At 35.4% G+C, this 19,562-nt stretch overlaps 1 protein-coding gene across 8 annotated transcripts in view; it reads left to right on the top strand.

Moving 5' to 3' along the window:
- The window catches only part of LOC116168086 (LIM domain only protein 3), a 188,210-nt gene extending 170,640 nt beyond the window's left edge, over positions 1-17,570 (top strand). For 3 of the 8 annotated variants that reach the window (XM_031483743.1, XM_031483742.1, XM_031483744.1), the window contains exons 4-7: positions 8,555-8,831; positions 12,823-12,948; positions 13,318-13,459; positions 17,252-17,570. In XM_031483743.1, coding sequence (XP_031339603.1) covers positions 8,555-8,831; positions 12,823-12,948; positions 13,318-13,459; positions 17,252-17,431 — 725 coding nt within the window. In that variant the 3' untranslated portion in view covers positions 17,432-17,570. The remainder of the gene's footprint in view (positions 1-8,554; positions 8,832-12,822; positions 12,949-13,317; positions 13,460-17,251) is intronic. The other 5 variants (XM_031483745.1, XM_031483746.1, XM_031483747.1 and 2 more) reach the window with 5 other exon arrangements.
- The last annotated feature ends 1,992 nt before the right edge of the window (positions 17,571-19,562 follow it).

The raw sequence follows: 19,562 nt of genomic DNA, 5'->3' as shown, positions 1-19,562 counted from the left end.
TTATTTTTTCTAAAATGCAAACAACCATTTGTTTGGCATCTTCTGGTTTATGCATAATTTGCGCAATTGTAGTATTATTGCCCTGATCTAATTTGCCACTACAAATTTTAATATCGCTTAAAATATTAATTTTGTTTTTCTTAAATACTGCTTTATCTGTACTTTCATTACAACTACCTTTTTCAGTTGCTGCAGGTGAGACGGGCGACTTGCAATCTAAATCATATTCAGAACTATCTGATTCGGGGTCTGGATGGTATTCTGAATCAGAGTCCGTGTCAAAAAGGGCACTTTTCTTCTTTCGTCTCGCTTCTAACTTCATGTCGACAATTTTTTCGATTTGTTTTTTATTTTTCATTGCAAGCATACAAAGTTTGTAACCTCGTGTTGATCTCTGAGCCATTTTTCAAAATCTGTAGTAATAAACAGGTATCAAGTTAGTAGTATTTAACTTTATTAATGCAATGAAAATAAAACACAATTACCTATCTACCTAATAACTATTATAATCACTTACCGCTCTCTAAACACAAACACTGATTTAACAAAACTCGTAAACAAGTAAATGTCTAAAGTCTAAACAAAACACCACTAAACGCGCACCAGTTACCTATGTTTTTAAGTTAGAAATGCAGATGACTCATGACAATTGTGAGGTTATAATATGCGTTCTTTTAGAAAGAAATGTCTTATACATACGAATTTTTTAAAAGAGAATTAATTGTTTCACATAATTTTAAAACAAAAAGTCGTATCTACAGAAATTTATGTACATACGACATTATAGAGTAAAAATGTTCGATACGACGTTTTAGCCTCATATCAGAACTCTCTCATTTGATAATAAAATGTCGTATCTGCAACACTTCGTGTAGATACGACATTTTTAAATCAAATTAGTATATACGACATTTTAGCCTAACAAAGCTAGCATTTTTGTAGTTACGACAAATATTATACCTCGCATAACTTACGAACTATTGGCAGAAACGACTTTTGGGCGTAATAAAATAATAGCAAATGATGCCGTCTATATTACTATACCTACAGCTCAAAAACGAAAAAAATGTAGATACGACTTTTATGCTTAACAGGGCAGAATTAACGACTAAAGACCTAGAGAAACGACACCCCCATGTAATTTACACAACTCAGTAGTTATCTATTTAAATGTCATTCACCATATTATTAACGAAACTCCTACCTATATCAAATCAACAGTTCAACGTAATTCATTATTATTTTAGCATCCTAATAGGAAATACCAAATTAAAGTCTTGAAAAAGTTCAACTAGGGTGTTGAAGTAAAAAAAAGCAATGTTTGTTGTAGGTTGGACAGAAAGTTGCTTCTACAATGTAGGTGTTAGAAGCATTTGATAAAATCTGACGCGTTCCTTTTATAGGTCGAGGGACTCAGATGTTATTAAAATTAAGTCAAACTATATGGCTACTGTTTAAAATTCACTTCGCTACCGATCAAAGTAAAAGTGTTGCTAAAATGTTGCCTAATTGGTTTTTATACCGTCAAAGTATAATAGAATACATATATGGTAGGAGAAAGTACAATATTAAATCAAACAATATCCGACGTAAAAGAAATTGGGATGAATGGACGGCTAAAGGAAAAGATAATTCCTACGAGAAAAGGTGAGCTCTTTATTTCAGTTATCCGCTTGTTACAGTGTCACCAGCCGAGCTTGCAAAGTGCCACTAATGGCTCTTGACAAATGGCTCAAGTGGGAACTTTACGTAACGCTTCATCACCAGTACTACACCAAAATTTTACTTTACATCGCTAATTATTTTATGAAGGTTCCTGTTATACGTCTAATGCAGGCTTGGATTTACGTCCCTAATTAAATAGGCCCTCCTATATTTTATCATCAAGCGAAATTTACAAATCTGATTATTCAATACCTCTCTACTTTATTTCCGGATTAGTGCGCGACGTATTTTAACAAGGATTAATTGCCCACTTATTTTGATATCGTTAATATAACTGAAACTAAGAGATTATGGCTTTACATAATAAAACAAGGCAAATCGTGGCCCTTGTTTCTAGTTTCAAAACTTTTAACAAGCGAGTTATGCGTTACTTGCTACATTTTCTCTTATTAATTATTTAAGGAACGGTTTTCTTATTATCTTGTTATCTCACTTAGGGCCCTGCTTTAATATTCAATTACACTAACCGAATAATTGTTGTACTCATATTAAAGTAATAATTGGACACATACCTGAAAATAATACAATTTATTCCATACTGTAAAGCAACTATTCGCTGTTTTGCCGCACTCTCCTTCAACTTAAACTAAATAACATGAGTCATTTAGAGGGAAAAATTTAGAAATGCGCCGAATTATCTAATTAGCATTGCATAAAGGGCTTTAATTGCAAAAATCAACAAATACACTTTCATTTCGATAGTTAGGGGGAAGTTTAACAGAAGGTTTTTCGCATTCGCTCCCGTTCACCAGCCACCACCACTTTAAAATTATATTATGCTACCTCTCCCCCTTCCTAAGGCTATAGAATCCCTTTACAGAAATACCCATAAAATCAAATTTGAAGGGCCTGGCCATGAATTAATTGTTTTAAATAAATGAATTTAAATCGTTTCACGTTTTGAGTGTTGGGTATCTCTTCAAAAAACCTTCAGTTATACCAAGGTTCCTTAAAGGAAAGGAGATACAACATTTATATCAACATTCTTGTGAACTTAAAGTTTCAAAATGGCGTCGACTTCCCTCCCAAAATCATTACTTTTTGTTACTTTTTACTATTACTGGTTGAAGCCTATTACCTACATAAACATAAAAACTCGTTAGCTGAAAGAACTAAATCGTTTTGTATGGATCTGAAACCCGACCTGCTCGAGCATTCAATGAAACGTCTCCCCATAAGAATATCTGGCATAGTGTGTCATGGAGTTGGTGCATATGTTTCAGGAGACGGAATCAGTGCGTAATAAAAAAAAGATACACATAATAATAATACATCAAAACAACTTTTTTAAAAAGATGCTTTGATTTCCAAAATCAGAAAACTTTCCATGGGCATATATTTTTTTATCAGCAACCACTATTTTTAGTACAAAGTGCACACCTTTTATGCTGCTATACCCAAAAAGTGTACGCTTGTATCTTTATATACCGAAAACTAGAAGTTGCCATTTTAAAATGGCTCCCTTGAACATGCAGTACGCCACTGGCCACAAATTTAAAGTAGGTACGTAGATTGGTAGCAAATCTTTTTTATTTGTGGAACCTTTGCAAAAATGGTAGGTGTGAAGATACATATTTAGTGTCCCAGACCTTGATGAGCCGTAAATTTTTTCCTTGTCGGAGAAATAATTGTGCTGCTTATATGCGCTATTTTGAATTAGTCTATTATATGGGTTTTTACTCCCCTTTCTGAGTTTCTTCTATGATTTGGGTATTTTCCCCGCGCAACAAAATGTCCGTCATCCGGGAATAAAAATGGCCAAACATCCGGAAATTCAAAAATTCAAATTTCTGGCACAATTTCAAATTTCGTACAAACCACGTGCACAAATTCAAATCTACCGGGACAAAATGGCCGACATCCCATCCGGAAATTAAAAAAATCAAATTTACCGCAACAAATTCAAATTTATCACCAATCACGAGGCGTGACGTAAGCACGTGACCGTGACGTCAGAGTGGAGAGTGGTGGGGAGTACTGGCCTCTTACTACTGACAACTAAAAAATCAGAAACATTCAAAATACGCAAGAATGTAGAAGAAAAGTGGAACGACCCCTTTCAAAGGGAGTTCTTTGGTCGTGTGTCGTTGGACGGAGAGCTGGCCATAAAAGTCAATACTCAGATCGTTTATTTGCTCTTCCGCTATTGAATAACAAACCTTACAAACTAATTACAAATGAAGAAACCTATTGAACTATTGAATAACCGCACGAAAATGTTGCGTAAATTAAATTTTACTCTATTCTCAGGTCTCAGGTGCTAGATTTCCAACTTGAGCAATTTAAATGAGGCTTATGTAGGATCTTTTTCTTAACACGGGACTCACGTATTTTCCCTTTGCGATCTCTGTCAAACGTTTAACGTTTTTTTAAAAGTGCCCAAAGCCCCAAATTCACTAAATTCTACTCCAGCGTCGGTTACCATAAATTAAAATGAATATAGTACATGAGAATCCCAGTAACAGGTATTCATGTTAAACTCTCATCGGCCAAGAAAAACAGAAATAAAAGAAAAGTTTATTCGAGGACCCCCCTTCTCGTATAGCTTACGCACTGTCCGGTAGCGAGCCACGAGAAAGAAAGCAATAGCGAAGAATCTGGCTGTATTAGGTATTTCCTTCGCGGAATCGTTAAATCGCAAATAATGGCATAGTCACCTGCACCGTGTAGCAAACAAACATGATTCAGATAACGGTACATAAACAAAAGCTTGAAGTACGCTGCGCCCTATCAGTATTTTATGCAAACTGTAAACAAAGGTTCCGCTTCCTGATGTGACATAATATGTTCGATTTCGGTGAGGCACTTGGCCCACGTTCACTACATCAGAAACATTCGCGGTCATACGTAATTGATACGTTTGGCCGTCTATTTTTTAGCCTCTCGCTTGAAGTCGTTATGCAGAGATTGCGCCTAAATGAGGCGTTCTTTTTTTCCTTTTTGACTCTAATAAGCAAATGATTCATGGCAATTATAAAATACTTACAGTGTGATCCACGAACTTCGCCAGCTGCCATTTCCAAAAATGCTCATTTGAAATAAATGTGGTGACCCAAAACTGCAGCTATTGTTGTAACAAGATGTAATATACCCAAAAAAATGGTAAAAAGTACCCAAGTGTTACGTTAATATAACAAGGGTATAATTTCGATTTCTGGCATATTAAAGTATCTGAAAGATAATCGACATTTTGTGCAAAAAATATATTATGTAAAAGGCAACCCGTTGAGTAAAGGTTGTTTCGCGACTTTTAACAAATACGTGGGTCACTGTCGAATACATTAGTCATTTATGGAGTATTTTCTTAAACAGTTCCTTGCGGCTTTTGGAATATTAATGTTAGAAACGCAATGCTACGTTTAAGCATATATCATTGTCGATGTCGTTAATACGACGGGGGTTGCAATACTTGTAAGTAGAAAATTTGCATTTACAACATACAAAACAATGTCACGTTGCTTTAGTGTACATATAGAATTAATATAACCCGGAAAAGAAAAGGTCTTTCACCTTAGTACATATGTTAATATTAGTAGATCGTGTAAGTCATAGGGCTCTTCATGAAGTGCCACGGTTCGCCCCGCTGTGTTGACATACTGAATAATCTGAAATTGCAGTTTTACACACGAACAAGCAATAAGATATGCAATATCTGCGGCGCGTATAATGAAATAATATCTTGAACGAGCACATGCCAGTGTCAGATGCAGCGATATTGGCCCGACAGGTGGAGTGCTTACGAGTGACCACCCCTACTAGAGCCGATATTGGATATTTGACCGTCTAAAGTCAAATACCAACCGAGTTATAGGTACCTACTAGATCTTATTGTGCCCCTAATATAATATGAGGAAATGTGGCAGTTTGCTCAGATTTGAAATTCGTCCGACATCTGTACAGTCATAAATTCGCAATCTCGTAAGTCGTCTAGTCCGTAAATCGGCATTAACTGTAATACGGCACTTAAAACAAAACAAGGCTGCAGTTTAATGCAACAATTAGTCGCAGCCCGATACGAATTCCTGCTAATATCGCCCTTAATATCAGCTTATTCGCTTATAATTAAACAGTGCAGAGAATTACGTGTATGGGAGCGATCTTGGCAAGCGTTACGTTACTCTTTGGAGATACTATCTTTTTTAATTATCGCTTTAATTAAAGTAGGCTTTATATTGTAATTTATTGTTCCTTGTGATCCAATTTCCATCTCATTACATCAATTTAGGTTTCAACTTCTTTGACTACATTTACTTCATGTGACAGTTTTGGAAACGAGCCAGTTCAATACGTTTTACATGTTTGCATTGACTGTCTTAATATGCAATAAAACACGATTGTCAGTCTAATTTAGCTGTTCCTTTTGTGCACCTTACTTGCCATCCTCGCCACCCACGAAATGATCTATCTATATGGATTCGCTGTGGTTTGCTGAACTCGGCATGTAATTGCAATTGGTTTCTGATCGTAGTGTAATGCTTAATGGAATTGCAATCCTTACGTCCCCTCGTACCAATGTTTTATGGAAATGTCACTAGATCGAAGTAACGAAAAAATGATAGACGTAAAAAGATGCACTGTTGTTCTTCTTTGTATAACTGCCTTAATCTCATTATCTGTGAAATAGTATTTAAAGGCAAACGAATAATAATTTCTGAACAGATCAATCAATTTTGATGCGCTGAAGTTCATGAGAAATACGATGCGGTATAGATTGCGAGTAATAAGAGAAAAATTCGTTTGGGCCGTCATAGAGCTCAGGTCGAAGTCATTCACGTTTTGAACCCGGTTCTCAAGTTAAAGAAGTAATTAAAATTAGCGAAAAACCGTCCGTCAGTCCAAAATTTGTTGGATTATACGCACCCGATTATAGGAGGAAACCAGTTTTTGTCGATTTCTAAATATTTCCCTAATATAAGGAGTTTCACAGAAAAGGTGACCCTGTGGCGCAGTTCAGTTAAAGCTGAACTGTGGTGCTAAGGGTCCCTGGTTCCAATCCGGGTTCGGGCATGGATATTTGTAAATGTATAGTGGGTTGGGTTGGTAGAGCAGCCTTAGCTGAAACCCCACCCATTAAAAAATTAAGACAAAATGCGAATATTATATCTGTAGTAAATCGGGTGCGTATAATCCACAGATTAGTCTTCGGCCTACCCCTTAGGGTTCTTAGGAGACAAGAAATAAAGGACTTGATTCCCTTCCCAATATCCTCATTGATTGATATATAGACTTTAAGTCTTTTTGTGGTCCTCGGGTATATTTCACAAGGGCTTTTCACACCTCCCTAATACCGAATCGCTTCGACGTGTGTTTTTTTTATTACATTGAGTAAACGTGACAAAATTACCACGAGATAAGCACACGAAGCTCAAGCAAAGTAGAGGTGGGTCGGAGGGTATGACGGGGTTCTCGTACACTAACCAAAACGAACAACGGAACTATAGCAATAGTAAACCGGATACTTACCATAAAACAACGGAGCTATAATCGTTAATAGAATATCAAAAAAATGTAGTAATTGTAATTCGATTGTATCGAAAACCAGTATGTAATCAAACGTTATATAAAAGAGCCGACGAAAATAAAAAGTATCTTTGAACTGTGGTTTTAACGGCTTTTTGAGCTTTTAAGGGCGGTGTCTGTGTTATCTGTAACAGATCATAACACCAACAAACAAACAAGAGGGATAATGAATAGCCCGATACAAAATAATGCGGTATAGCAATGTCTAACGTCTGGTACTAGGTAAATCGTATACTAAAACCGCAGTTAATACTTAATAAGAATCAATAATTCAATTTACGTGAACTAAACAAAAGCAAAGTTTTGACTCGACCACGGATTGTCCGTACAAAACGGTATATAAAGCATGAACGTGACGTTAACAAAGAAGTAAATTTCTGTACAACTAACGGAAGGTAACGACGGAAACGACAAAAGTAGCGTAAGTAAAATCAGAAATATCGAAGGTGTTTATGCTCTTATTTCGGAATAATGCGAACATCAAACCAAAATTAAAGTTTGGAATGCTTGTTGGGTTCAATTAACAGCATTCACAAATTGGATTCGACTTCTTTAAACGGGCTTCTTATAAGCGCCTACGTTGAGTAGTATAGAAAACCAAAAATCGGTATATTTTCAATTAATGTCTCCATTACTTACCTTTTAAAAATCGGGATATTTTGTATTGTTCTTATTCAGAAGTTGGTGTCCAAATATCGTTTATTATTTTATCGTTTTATCTTTTGCCATTGTCGAAAGGTGCAATTTACAATAATTTTCATTAGAAAATCTATAACTAACGACCTTTTTTCTGAGAGTATAATACTCACATGCAATTAATTCTAAACTAATTTAGATCTCTCAGTTTTTTTCACAATTATGCAACGTCAAAATGACAAATAAATTAATTGAAATTTATTAATCGAGTTGTCAGGTGGTATATTCTGAAGTGTGATTGGAATCGTAATTTATGCTAATGCTATTAGTTTCCAATTATCTTTAATTATGCCTTGTAGATTAATTATTTAATTTTTTTATTGAACCTTGATTGTAAGATTTTTGTTCGTTCAATTTTTCTGTCCTCGTTCGCTCAACCACACAACTGCGTTGTACAAAGCTTGTCATATACAATATGCAAATTGCCTGTTTCATGTAATTAATGGTCGGTAATGCCAATAAAATGTGAGCCAATTAAAGCGGTTCTCGTGCTTTAAGATGTTCTAGAAGTGGAATTCAATCGGTCAGTGTAATAGTATCAAACAGCATCTGTACGCGGATAGTTGTTTGGAATTACGCAAGAAGTTGTATTAGCCAGTTTCTATTGTTTCAGAATCTGGAGGAGACCAAACAAGTAGCAGGACGGCGGTGGCAGTGGCAGGTCCGACACCGGTGGCGGTGTCCACCGCCGCAAACAACAACAGTTCCGGTCCCCGAGAGTGCGCGGGTTGTGGAAAACGTATCACCGAACGTTTCCTCCTCAAAGCCTTGGACCTATTCTGGCACGAAGACTGCCTTAAATGTGGATGTTGTGATTGTAGACTCGGAGAAGTTGGTTCGACGTTATATACAAAGGCTAATCTTATTCTTTGCAAAAGAGACTATCTTAGGTAAGTGCTTACCTTTGATCATTATCTAACAAGCGGGCTTATTCAATATTTTATTAACACGATTCTTGTTGTATAGTGCCAATCTTCCCTTGTTATAAAATTTATAGCTACGGCGTGCTATAAAAATTACATTAACATCAAATTGAGTTGGTATAAAATTCTATTCGCATCACGCTTTAACGAAAATAATTTAAATGTATATGAAACCTTCTCGAAGGCCCCTTAATTTTTTGCTCGCTTGATTAATTTATGATAGCCAGCACTGAAATTTAGTTACATTTAGAAGTAGAAGCCCTATTATTCTTATACTACCTGTTACTGATGTTTATTGCAGAGGACTGAGGAGTAACAACTTTGTGCTATTATTTAAAGTTTTACTGAAATCTGTCACAGATCCCGAAAACGAGAACCACCACCACTCCATTTCAATTCTTGGTGAATTTGGTGGCCTGATCTAATTCATTTTGATCGTTTTCCGCAATTAACTTCCTTACAAATCACTTACGTATGCTATGCATTTATTAAGGGGGAATCGACTGTTTCGGCCCTTTTTATATCCATCATCAGTGATATTCCCGAATTATATACAATGGGCATTTATTTTGATAAACCGAAGGCCTTCGATACTATTAATCGAGAACTCCTGCTGGAGATGCTTAAAATCTATGAAATTACTGGTATCGGTATGTGTTGAACTTACGGATAGAAATGGAAATTCTCCCGCTAGCATCAGAATTCTGATCATCCAAAAATGGATTATTCGCCGTATTTGCTATTAATAGTGAGCCTCGTGAGCACTGTAGACCATTGTGCAAATCACTCAAAATGACTCTGCGCGTATTATATATTTATAAATCTGTGCTATATGGAATATGGAATGATTGTTGATAGAAACTTCTAATATAGCAAAGAATATGCGTAAGAAGATTCCCAAGAAGACCTTTTACATGATAGCATATAAGAATACTTCTAAAAGGAATAGACTTTTTGACTTCAAAGGATTTTTAAATTCCCAAGATTCATAATATTTCTAATTAGAATTTTTTAGAATGTCAACCCAGATTTGTAAAAAGAGCCTAAAATTCCTAAACAGCTACTCGAGCAGATTTTTAGTAAAATCAGTCAATTTGAAATCTTACCTAGTGTGAATGATTTCGAAGATTTCTGAAAAATTTTGTATCTATAAATAAATAAATAAACAACAGCTTTTTAAGAACACTTTCAAGCAGATTCCCAGATTTTCTAAGACGGATTCGAAGGCGGTCTTTAAGAAAATTTATTATTATTTCTGGGAGGATTACTATAGTCACGTTTCCAAGAAGATTTCTGCTGATGTCTAAACCAAGGGAGTCTAAGATTTACCAAATATGTATCACACAACAAAATTCGCAATGGAAATTTATAACAGTAGGATTAGCCTGGTGCTGCTTTGTCCCAAACCCACCGCATAAACGGCCTACCAGTTCAGGGTTGTAAAATTTAAAGGCTTAAAATCTTCCAGAGCGGTTGATTCGTTTAGCGTATATAGTCTTCCGGTCTTCCTTATAACTTACCATTCGTTGAGCGTCTCCAGTCTATTAAACTTAACTCTCCCTGTATAAAAAGTTTTTATTTTAAAAACTAGGAAAATGCAAGGAAAGTAACAATTCAAATTATCGAAAGAAATACTGGTTTATTCCAATTAATTCCAAGTAAAATTATCTCTACCAATAAGTATGGCTTCCTTACAAATTTAAATTTAAATGAATAAATCTTGATTTAAGAATGATCGATTAAGCTGTTTACTAAACCTCACAACGATTCTATACAGGTACCTTACAAAGTTATTTCGGTTAAAAATTCGTATGGATAATTCCAAGTACAAGTAAAAATATAGGAACGCTTACCTTGAATAAACGAGCTCAAATCTCGCATCCAGTGCGTAACACCTACCTATAACAATCAAAGAACCTACCAAACCACAGGGCTCGGCATAGTCAACAAACTAATGCCTGAAGGGTCACGTTCTACTCGTAATTTGCTTCTATATCGAGTACGATACTTAGTACACCCCTTCAGAAAGAAGTACTGGGCTCCAACAACATTCTCGTTTCAAACTCGATCATAGCTCAACTACAAGGATACTGACCAGATACGGAAGTTCACAAATTACTTAAATATGAACGCATATAACCCTGATGAAGGAGCAAACTAGTTGTCAATTAAGACCCTAAAGGTTTACGGAAATTGTCGCAGATGATTGTCGATCCTCGGTGTTGTGACTCGATGCCCTATTTCTGATAATCTTTTGGCAGCAAAATGGCCGCTCGCTGCCGGCAGATGTTTAAATAAACGAAGGGCGTCGGCACTCGCAGGTAACGGTGTTCTGAGGTGAAAACTAGACGTAACGAAAATATGGCTGGTTCTCTCACACAAAACTTGCACGTCGAATAAGAAATCAATCCCGCCTCAATGACATAAAATTAACCTACCTCTTAAATTAGAGGGGCTACTGGTAGATGAAGCAGCGATTGTCGATGGAAATTACAGCAGAAAACTAAAGAAAGTATACGAGTGAAGTCAAAATGGCGGTATACACGTACATGTATAATGTCCCCTTGCAGCACAGGCTATCACTTCGGAATTCCCATATTATGAATTCAATGGCCAGAGACCAATATATTCGGAAGAATCTCATGCGTTCCACTTTACGCTTTCAGATTTTCGATGCTACTTACGAATAAAAATATGGACACCGAAAATGTAGGCAAGGAATGCGCTCAAATATCTGCACGGGCAGCTCCTCTAGAAGGTGGTGTCCCCTATATGATATCTTTAGGTGTTACTGGGGTCCGACAAGTAATAATACCGTGAACGATAGTAATGGAGAAAATAAATCGACACATTATTTAAGGGGTTGAAATTGGGTTAAATTTGTATACCCTTCGGTTGGACATATTCGAACATGTTTTGTTCGTTTTTCAGAAATTTATTAGGAGGTGCGGATTGTATTTGAGACATCCAGCCTTGGGAGTAACAAACAGAATAGGTGGTAAGTATTGCATGGAGATGCAACAGAAAAAAAACAAAAACAAGCATTTCTAAAAAACGTTTTGTTTAGGAACTATTTTCCAGAAGGTAATTGTGCATTTCATCGTCTTTTTCTCAACAATTATCATGAAAGAATAGAACTAACTGTTTTTTCTAAGTTTTTGTATATGCCTATTCTAACTCTGGCAAAATGTTTGTGAAATTCCGACTCTAACACGTCGCATACCTAGAAACTTAACACAAAATCGAAGAATCTTTTGTTAAATTCTTTCCCTGGTAAGAAACCTTTGCTATGTACTCGATGTATCTTAGAACAAAATAGTAAAACATTTTTTGTATGCGGTTTTCCAAAAGCTATGGACATTCTGTCGTGGGGATCGTCCAAGCTGCGCATGTGCCCCTCTTTCCTAAAGTGATTATGTATGGTGAAATTGCATGTAGGTTTATTTTTTGCATTTTGTCCGTCCGTTCGTACGTCTATCACTTTTGAACTACTTTTAGGGGAATTATTGTCTTAAGAGTCTTGGATTTTTTTTGCAATGAATATGCCTATACCTCGGCCTATACCTTGAAGGTGTGCTAAACGGCCGTCAAATTTCGCTGCCTTAATTTTTTTAAGGAAATGACTGCGAAGTCAACCTATGTAGGATAGTTTTGAGATTTTTGGGGATGTATGTGTCTCGTATGTTTAAACCCCCCATTAAGCACAGTAAAGTAAACAAAAAACTGCAATTAAATTCTGCATCAAATCAAATTGGCTTACTGGAAAAGTGTAAAACGAACTGGCTACGTACTTGTGAAAAGAGAAATAATAGCACAAAGTTAACTCCATATGTATAGTCGTCAAATTGTCTAAAAAAAGCGTAAATGGCGGAAACGCGAAACTTGCCATTCATGTCTCTGCCAATCGAAAGAATTCATTTAGTTATGGTCTTGTAATGTTTGTCTTAATTTGTTCTAGGTTATTCGGAACGACGGGTTATTGTGCAGCTTGCAATAAAGTGATTCCTGCATTTGAGATGGTAATGCGTGCAAAAAGCAATGTGTATCATCTCGAATGTTTCGCATGCCAACAGTGTAACCACAGGTATTGTTAATAGCCATTCCACAGTACATAATGCTCTTACGTTGAATTACTGCCAGAGAATTATAATACCACTTTAATGATACCCGAACGTTGACAAGTTTAAGTCGTTTTTCCTTATACATTTAGAACTCGATGCCTTCTTAACTGTAATTAAAGTAGTAAAGCAAAAACTTTGAAATGGGAAATTTCTTTTTCTAACGCTTAAACTAAGTAATATAAAAGTAGAAAACCATTACGAGCAGTCTACATTTCAGCAGGCTGTAAATCAGGTGTAATGCAATTTATTATGAAATGTGTAGTTAGTATGGATGTGTTAATGACCAACTCGTTCTAATTATGGTGACAAAGCAAACATGTTTCTCTCAACAGGTTTTGTGTCGGTGACCGATTCTACCTGTGCGACAATAAAATTCTTTGCGAATACGACTACGAAGAAAGATTAGTTTTTGCAAATATGGCATACAATCCAAGCAGTCTGGCGCATATACGAAGGCAAGTCAGTAATTTACAGGTAATAATCTAATAATTGTACAGTTTAACATTTGTTTTTTCTTTTTATTTAATGCCTTACAAAAGCCTACAATACTTACATAAATATATCTAACACTTTGGATGCGAATTGCGAGAAATAACGTACTTTGAACTTTGAGTTGGTTGTTCCTTGAAATTGTGCCAAATTAGATATTAATTGCTTTTGAAATTAATAGTCCAAACTAATTAGATCTCGGTGTAATCTATTAACATCATCTTTTATTCGACCCTTTGAGATCAGAATAAGCAAATTAGACTCGTAAAAAGTCTTGAAACAGTGAAACTATAGAAGGTGTTCAGTGTTCCATGTCACGAGCTTCCATTACCTACATTCTTTTGAATTTAGACATCTGAGAGCGGTTTGAGGAAAATTTTGGAAGTTTAGAACAACTTGTTAACGAACCCGTGGAGAAGTTGCGGGGAACTTAATTGGAAATTGAACTCGTTGAAAATTTGAAGTGGAGCTTGGGTGGTTGGGAGTAATAATGATTTTTAAAGAAAGTTGATTGAACCCTGAAAGAAATTTGGGGGAAGCTGAAGAGAACTTGAGACGAACTTTGGACCAACTTGCAAGCGACTAATGTGGAAAATAAGGGAATGTTAAGGGGGAATTAAGAGAACTCGAGGGGAACTTAAGGGAAAGTTGTAGGAAACAGTCGAAAGGAACTTGGACAAAACTTAAAAAGGTACTTACAGACACTTTAAAAAGACTTGAATGAAAATTTAGAGGAAATTGATAGAAATTTGAACGCAAAGGGAATTACATTCCCGAAAGGGTGAGGCAGTAAATTTCATAATCCGAGAGCAACTTGAGAAGGGACCAAGAAGTGAATTTGAGAATTTAAGAGACGTTCGAAGCCCATTTAAAGACACTAGTTTTGAAAGTAATATAAGAAAAAATTGAGAACATTGGAAAAAAATGAGAGGAGCTTAAGAGGAAATTGTTAGAACCTTGAGGGCAACGTAAAGATAATTGGAAGATTTGGAAGGAACTTGAGGAAAACATGGAACTTTAGAAGGAGCTTGAGAAAATCTTGAGGAGAGCCTGGGAACACTTGGCAAAAGTTAAGGACAGCGCTCTTGATTCTAAAAATATTAATAATAATGAATTTATTGTCTAACAGTAAAACACGCGAATTCTAAGGCAATGTATAAGAGAAACAAATTTGTTTTCTTAACAACGATGGACGATTGCATTTATTTCACAGTCATATGTAGCGTTAATTGAATAATAAAATATTAAAAGTATTAATAAAATAATAAAGCTAAGGGTTGGATACGAGGAGAGCTAAAAAATTAAAACCTAGCGTCCAATATTCGGCTAATCCTTATCTGATTAACATTTTCAGTTAAGTTTTGTGGAGTGTACGCTGCGTTTAGCATAAAGGCACCAAGAAGAGAATGTAGTAAATACAAAATCTCATGGGAAAAATTGAGATTTTTGAAAGCAATTGGCGCAATGCAATACTTTTAAGGATCTTGAGGGTGTAATTCCTAATAACCACAGACTTACCGTGTAATAAGGATAAATTAACATCTGTTAGACTAAACAAGGAACCCCCAGAAGCTCAGAATGATATATTGGATATATAGAGTCAAATTGTCTTTGGATGAATAATATTTTATTGACGCCGTCATTTATGCAAAGGCGTAACCTGGGAAAATTGACATAATTTTCGAGGGCGCATTATTCATTTTGGGTGGAAAAAATGTCGGCCAAATTAATCCTCTACAAGTGATTCTGCTCAAAATTACATGTAAAATGATAAAATTTCGGGCGGTTTCCCCAGTAGAGCCCTCTATATTATCAAGAAAAACGATATCTGAGTAGATGCTAGTACATTTCTACAAAATTACTATTTTGCCGTTTCCCCAACAAGGCAGACTCTCTCCTACAGAAAAAATATAACGGCAGTGCTATTAAAATTCAAATGGAAGTTCTTTACATGGCATTATTCTATCGATCAAATCACACTGATCCCACTAAGTACTTCATCCGTAAATATTGGGAGTGTGAAGAAATTAGACAATACTTCAGTTATAACATTGCTGACATGAAACTATTCGAAGCCACCCACTCGCCAAGCAGCGCTCGTAGCTAACGAATTTTAACAAAATTAAATATAGCATCTATTGTGCACATCAATAGAATTAAATTGTGAAACTCATAAAAGTATGTTATAATGGCGCACTTAACATAAATAGAACTAGTTTATGACAATGCACAATACATTATTCAAATCGGTTTTTATAAGGCATTAAAAGGAAGTGATTCTTTACTTGTAGAACAATCGTGATTAGACATAAGTGTTTCTACTTTATTTTACAATAATGGCGTAGGTAGGTACTTGCCAATACACTCCGTTGTATTGATAGGCTTTTTAATTTTATTATACGTTGAGATTGCATATTTTCTGAAATATGCTCGAAACGGAAATGAATACAATCAATAATTATAATTTTGATTTAATTACAATTCAGTTTTCCAAGTGGGTTTATTTTGAAATCGACTCTCCTTTCAATAATCTTAAGAAAAAGTATACAGTAATTTGTAGTTTCTAATAACGCGTAATACTTAATATATGATCTTTTACAAGCAGCTATCACCGTAAAGAGCTTCATTCCATAGCTTTTAGCTTTCAAACAAGCACTTTGCTTGAAAACTACTCGAGTCCATTTGCTGCAAGCATTTAATGATTCACATTTATCGTTTACACTGTGTTATTTTTAACGATTCTTTTTAGAGAATAGGACGTTAAAAAAATTTAATGGATTACACTTTCGCCCCATTTTTCCCGTAAATGACATCCATAAATTAATTCATTTACATTAAATTTTGACAAAGAAGCATCGTTACGAGGGAATGTAGGGTAAGAGCACCAGTTTTGACCAAACTGTCTGAATGAATTGCTCCATAAAAGTTCGGTTAACACTATTATGACATTTTGTACTCAAACTAGATATTAAATTCATACATTTCACGGTTGTGTAGATTCGCCCTGCTAGCTTAAAAATTGCTTTTGGAGTATTTTATTATTAAGTATTTGATAAAGTTGAAGTACCGACATTGCACTGTTTCCAATTTTAAGGTAATTTTGTGCTCATTTTATGCTACTGTTTTACCGTATCACGCACGCACACGCATTGTTTGTCCTTTTTTAGCAAATTGTTGGTCTACGTTTGAATGTTGTCAAACTGAAAGTCCGTCTACACCTCAAAGCTATGCTTATTTTGGGCTATTTTTGCGTAATAATAATTTGATACTTTCGCAGTTTTCGGGTTCAAGTTCAAGTCGTTTAATAAGTAGGTACTTAGTAGCAGTAGGTAGTGGCTTACCGACATTCTTCACTAACATTTGCAACAATCCATATCAATCGTTTACTATATTTCCTATTTATTCGTAGCACATTATTCAGTACCATATATATTTTTTGTGCTCGCTCTCATTGTTTGATTTACCTTTTACGCGGATATGTTACAATTAAACGTCTGTGACCTATCACTATACCTACATGACATTTCACAATAGGTTCTAACTCGAACCCTCCATCGTTACTAAAAGAAGTCATATTTTATTTCTCACTATATTGGTACTTGGTACCTCATTAATGTAATGATGTTAAAAACAAGTGCTCTAACCTTATAGTTAATTGAGGGCTAGTTTTAAAGGCAATTCATTCACTTTCAAGCATCTCATCTTTCATAAAAGCCAACAAACTGTCTCCTACCTATAAAATATCCACTACTAGACGAATTGGTTGATTTCTTTCAGCCAGCAGGAGACAATCTAACTGGTATTCGTCATCCTTCGCTTCTGACGTCACCACCTTGTTACAGCGAAAAGAACTCTGCGTTGGGCGTCCCACAGCGACCGCCTAGTAACAATCATCGCGACGACGGTTCGAGCGGATATGGTAGCCCAGATTCAGAAACCTTCGATCCTCCACAATGACGATCTCGTCTGTCTTAGCTGAGAACCCACCGCCAGCGAGGGATGATGAATAACTTCTTGAAGACGCCGCTGATAAAGAATTAACTTTTATAAACTGTCGTGCGTAAAGTGCTTCTTTGATCAGTGATTTAGATTTAGGTACAGACTACTGCAAAGTCACGAAGAAATATATTTTGGTCAGTGAGGATCTCAAATCGTGCTAGTCTTATTGCCAAAAATGGGTTCACTGTAAAATGGACAATATTAATAATTTTACTTGGGTTTTTAACTCATGTCAACCGCATGGTATACGATTCATTATACTTAAGAATGTACATTCTAAAAGATATTTGACACAAATATTTTATTTAGATTATGACTAAGTTGCCATTCATTCCAATTCTTTGTTATAGAGACTGAGTTTTAATTTATCGTTATAGTTTATGTTAAACATCAGATTGTTATGAAAAATATATGAAACGCAATATTAGAATATTATAACTTAAGTTTAATAATGTGATCTAAATTATTAACACTTTCATGTATACAATTTTTCGTGGCCTGTTGAACACTCTCAGGTGTATACAAAATAATAATCTGAAAGCAAGATTTCGCAATCTGTAAATATTTTTAACTCGTGTGATTAAGTACCTTATGTATAATTTGTATTATATAAAGAAAAAGTTGAATACTACCTATTTTTTGTGAGGATTTCGCCCTCTATGATACCTACTATTATTTATTCTAATATATTACTTAATTGAAAAAAAAGATATTTAGTAGTTAAGTTCACACTTTTTGTAATTTGCTCTTTGTTTTTTCTCTAATGTTTTACGGTTAAATTTATTATACAGTTATGTCTCAAATCTATCGGCGAAGGTGGGAGAAATTTCGTTTCACTGTGTTTAGAGATTTAGTTGTCTCTCAGTTTGTATTATCTAAAATGGATTTTGTTCGTCAATTTCGATAGACTTGAGATTCACAAAGCTTTTATGTTGATATAGGTATGATAATACTTCTTTGCATGTTAAAAAGGCTTTGTATATAATAGTTATTATTGAAATAAATGTTGTCTTTTCGTTAATGGAATTTTACAAGCAAGGGGTTGAGAATTGAGAATCGGAATCATCATATTATTATGTTAAGACCACAGATATACGTTACATAGGTATATCTGTGCTAAAACACATTGTTATTCAGCACTAAACCCTCAAAAAAAAATTCTGCCCCTTTAGAAATAGTGTCTAAAGCATAAAGACCACAACATTTACCTTTCTGTCCATAAAAAAACCTAGCTAGGTCAATATCCCTTAAAAGGGAATAAGGCAAGTCAGGTTTGGACGCGTGATACCTTCGGACACTTCCAAAATTCGGCGTAGGTACTAGGTGGAATATAAAGGTGCCATCTGCAAGGTAGTGTCAGATATTGTTTCAACGACAATACCGAATGTATTCATTTTAGAATCAATTCGTTGATCTTGTACACAGTACACCGTCCACCGATTGCTATACTCAGTTTGGATTACTTACTAAAATTTTCTGCTGTATTAATAAGAGCTGTTAAAAACAGGAAGGATTAGAAATAATTGGCCGCAAATTGAGTATGGCCTCAATTTGAACACAGGGTGTTCAAAAGTATAAGATTCCCGTTTCCTTTTGCCTCCATCTTGCAGAGAACACCTGAAGATGACGTCAAGTCGAAACAGGTCTTATGTGTCTTCCTTTTTACACTTAATTAAATTATATGGGAACGGTTTTGAGTCCGTTTGTATAACTTTATAAATTATCTTCCCATTTCGAGTACAGAACGGACTTCATGATACCAAATCTTACAGTTTTGCCACATTTCAACGGCGATAGCTAAGTAATATATAGGACGAGGACACTCCATAGGTGACCGTATTCAATTAAATGATAAGTGACAATTGGATATTCTGGGGAAAATGTCCAACGAATTAATTGATATTTAGGATGACCGGAGCTTTGCAGTAAAAGCACAAGTCAATTCGAAACTGGGGCAACATTTTTTAGGTTTGGGACCCACCACTCGCCAGCATGATATCATTTAAAGATAACGGGCGATCGAAAATGAGTTGCTGCCGAGTCGCACAATTTCAAACAGTTTCAAGATTGGGCTACTAGTTCAAAAGTT

Source organism: Photinus pyralis, unplaced genomic scaffold (assembly GCF_008802855.1).
Source record: "Photinus pyralis isolate 1611_PpyrPB1 unplaced genomic scaffold, Ppyr1.3 Ppyr1.4_LG4, whole genome shotgun sequence".
Taxonomy (NCBI): Eukaryota; Metazoa; Arthropoda; class Insecta; order Coleoptera; family Lampyridae; genus Photinus; species Photinus pyralis.
The sequence above is the reverse complement of the archived record's forward strand: the minus strand, read 5'-3'. Positions and strand labels throughout refer to the sequence as shown.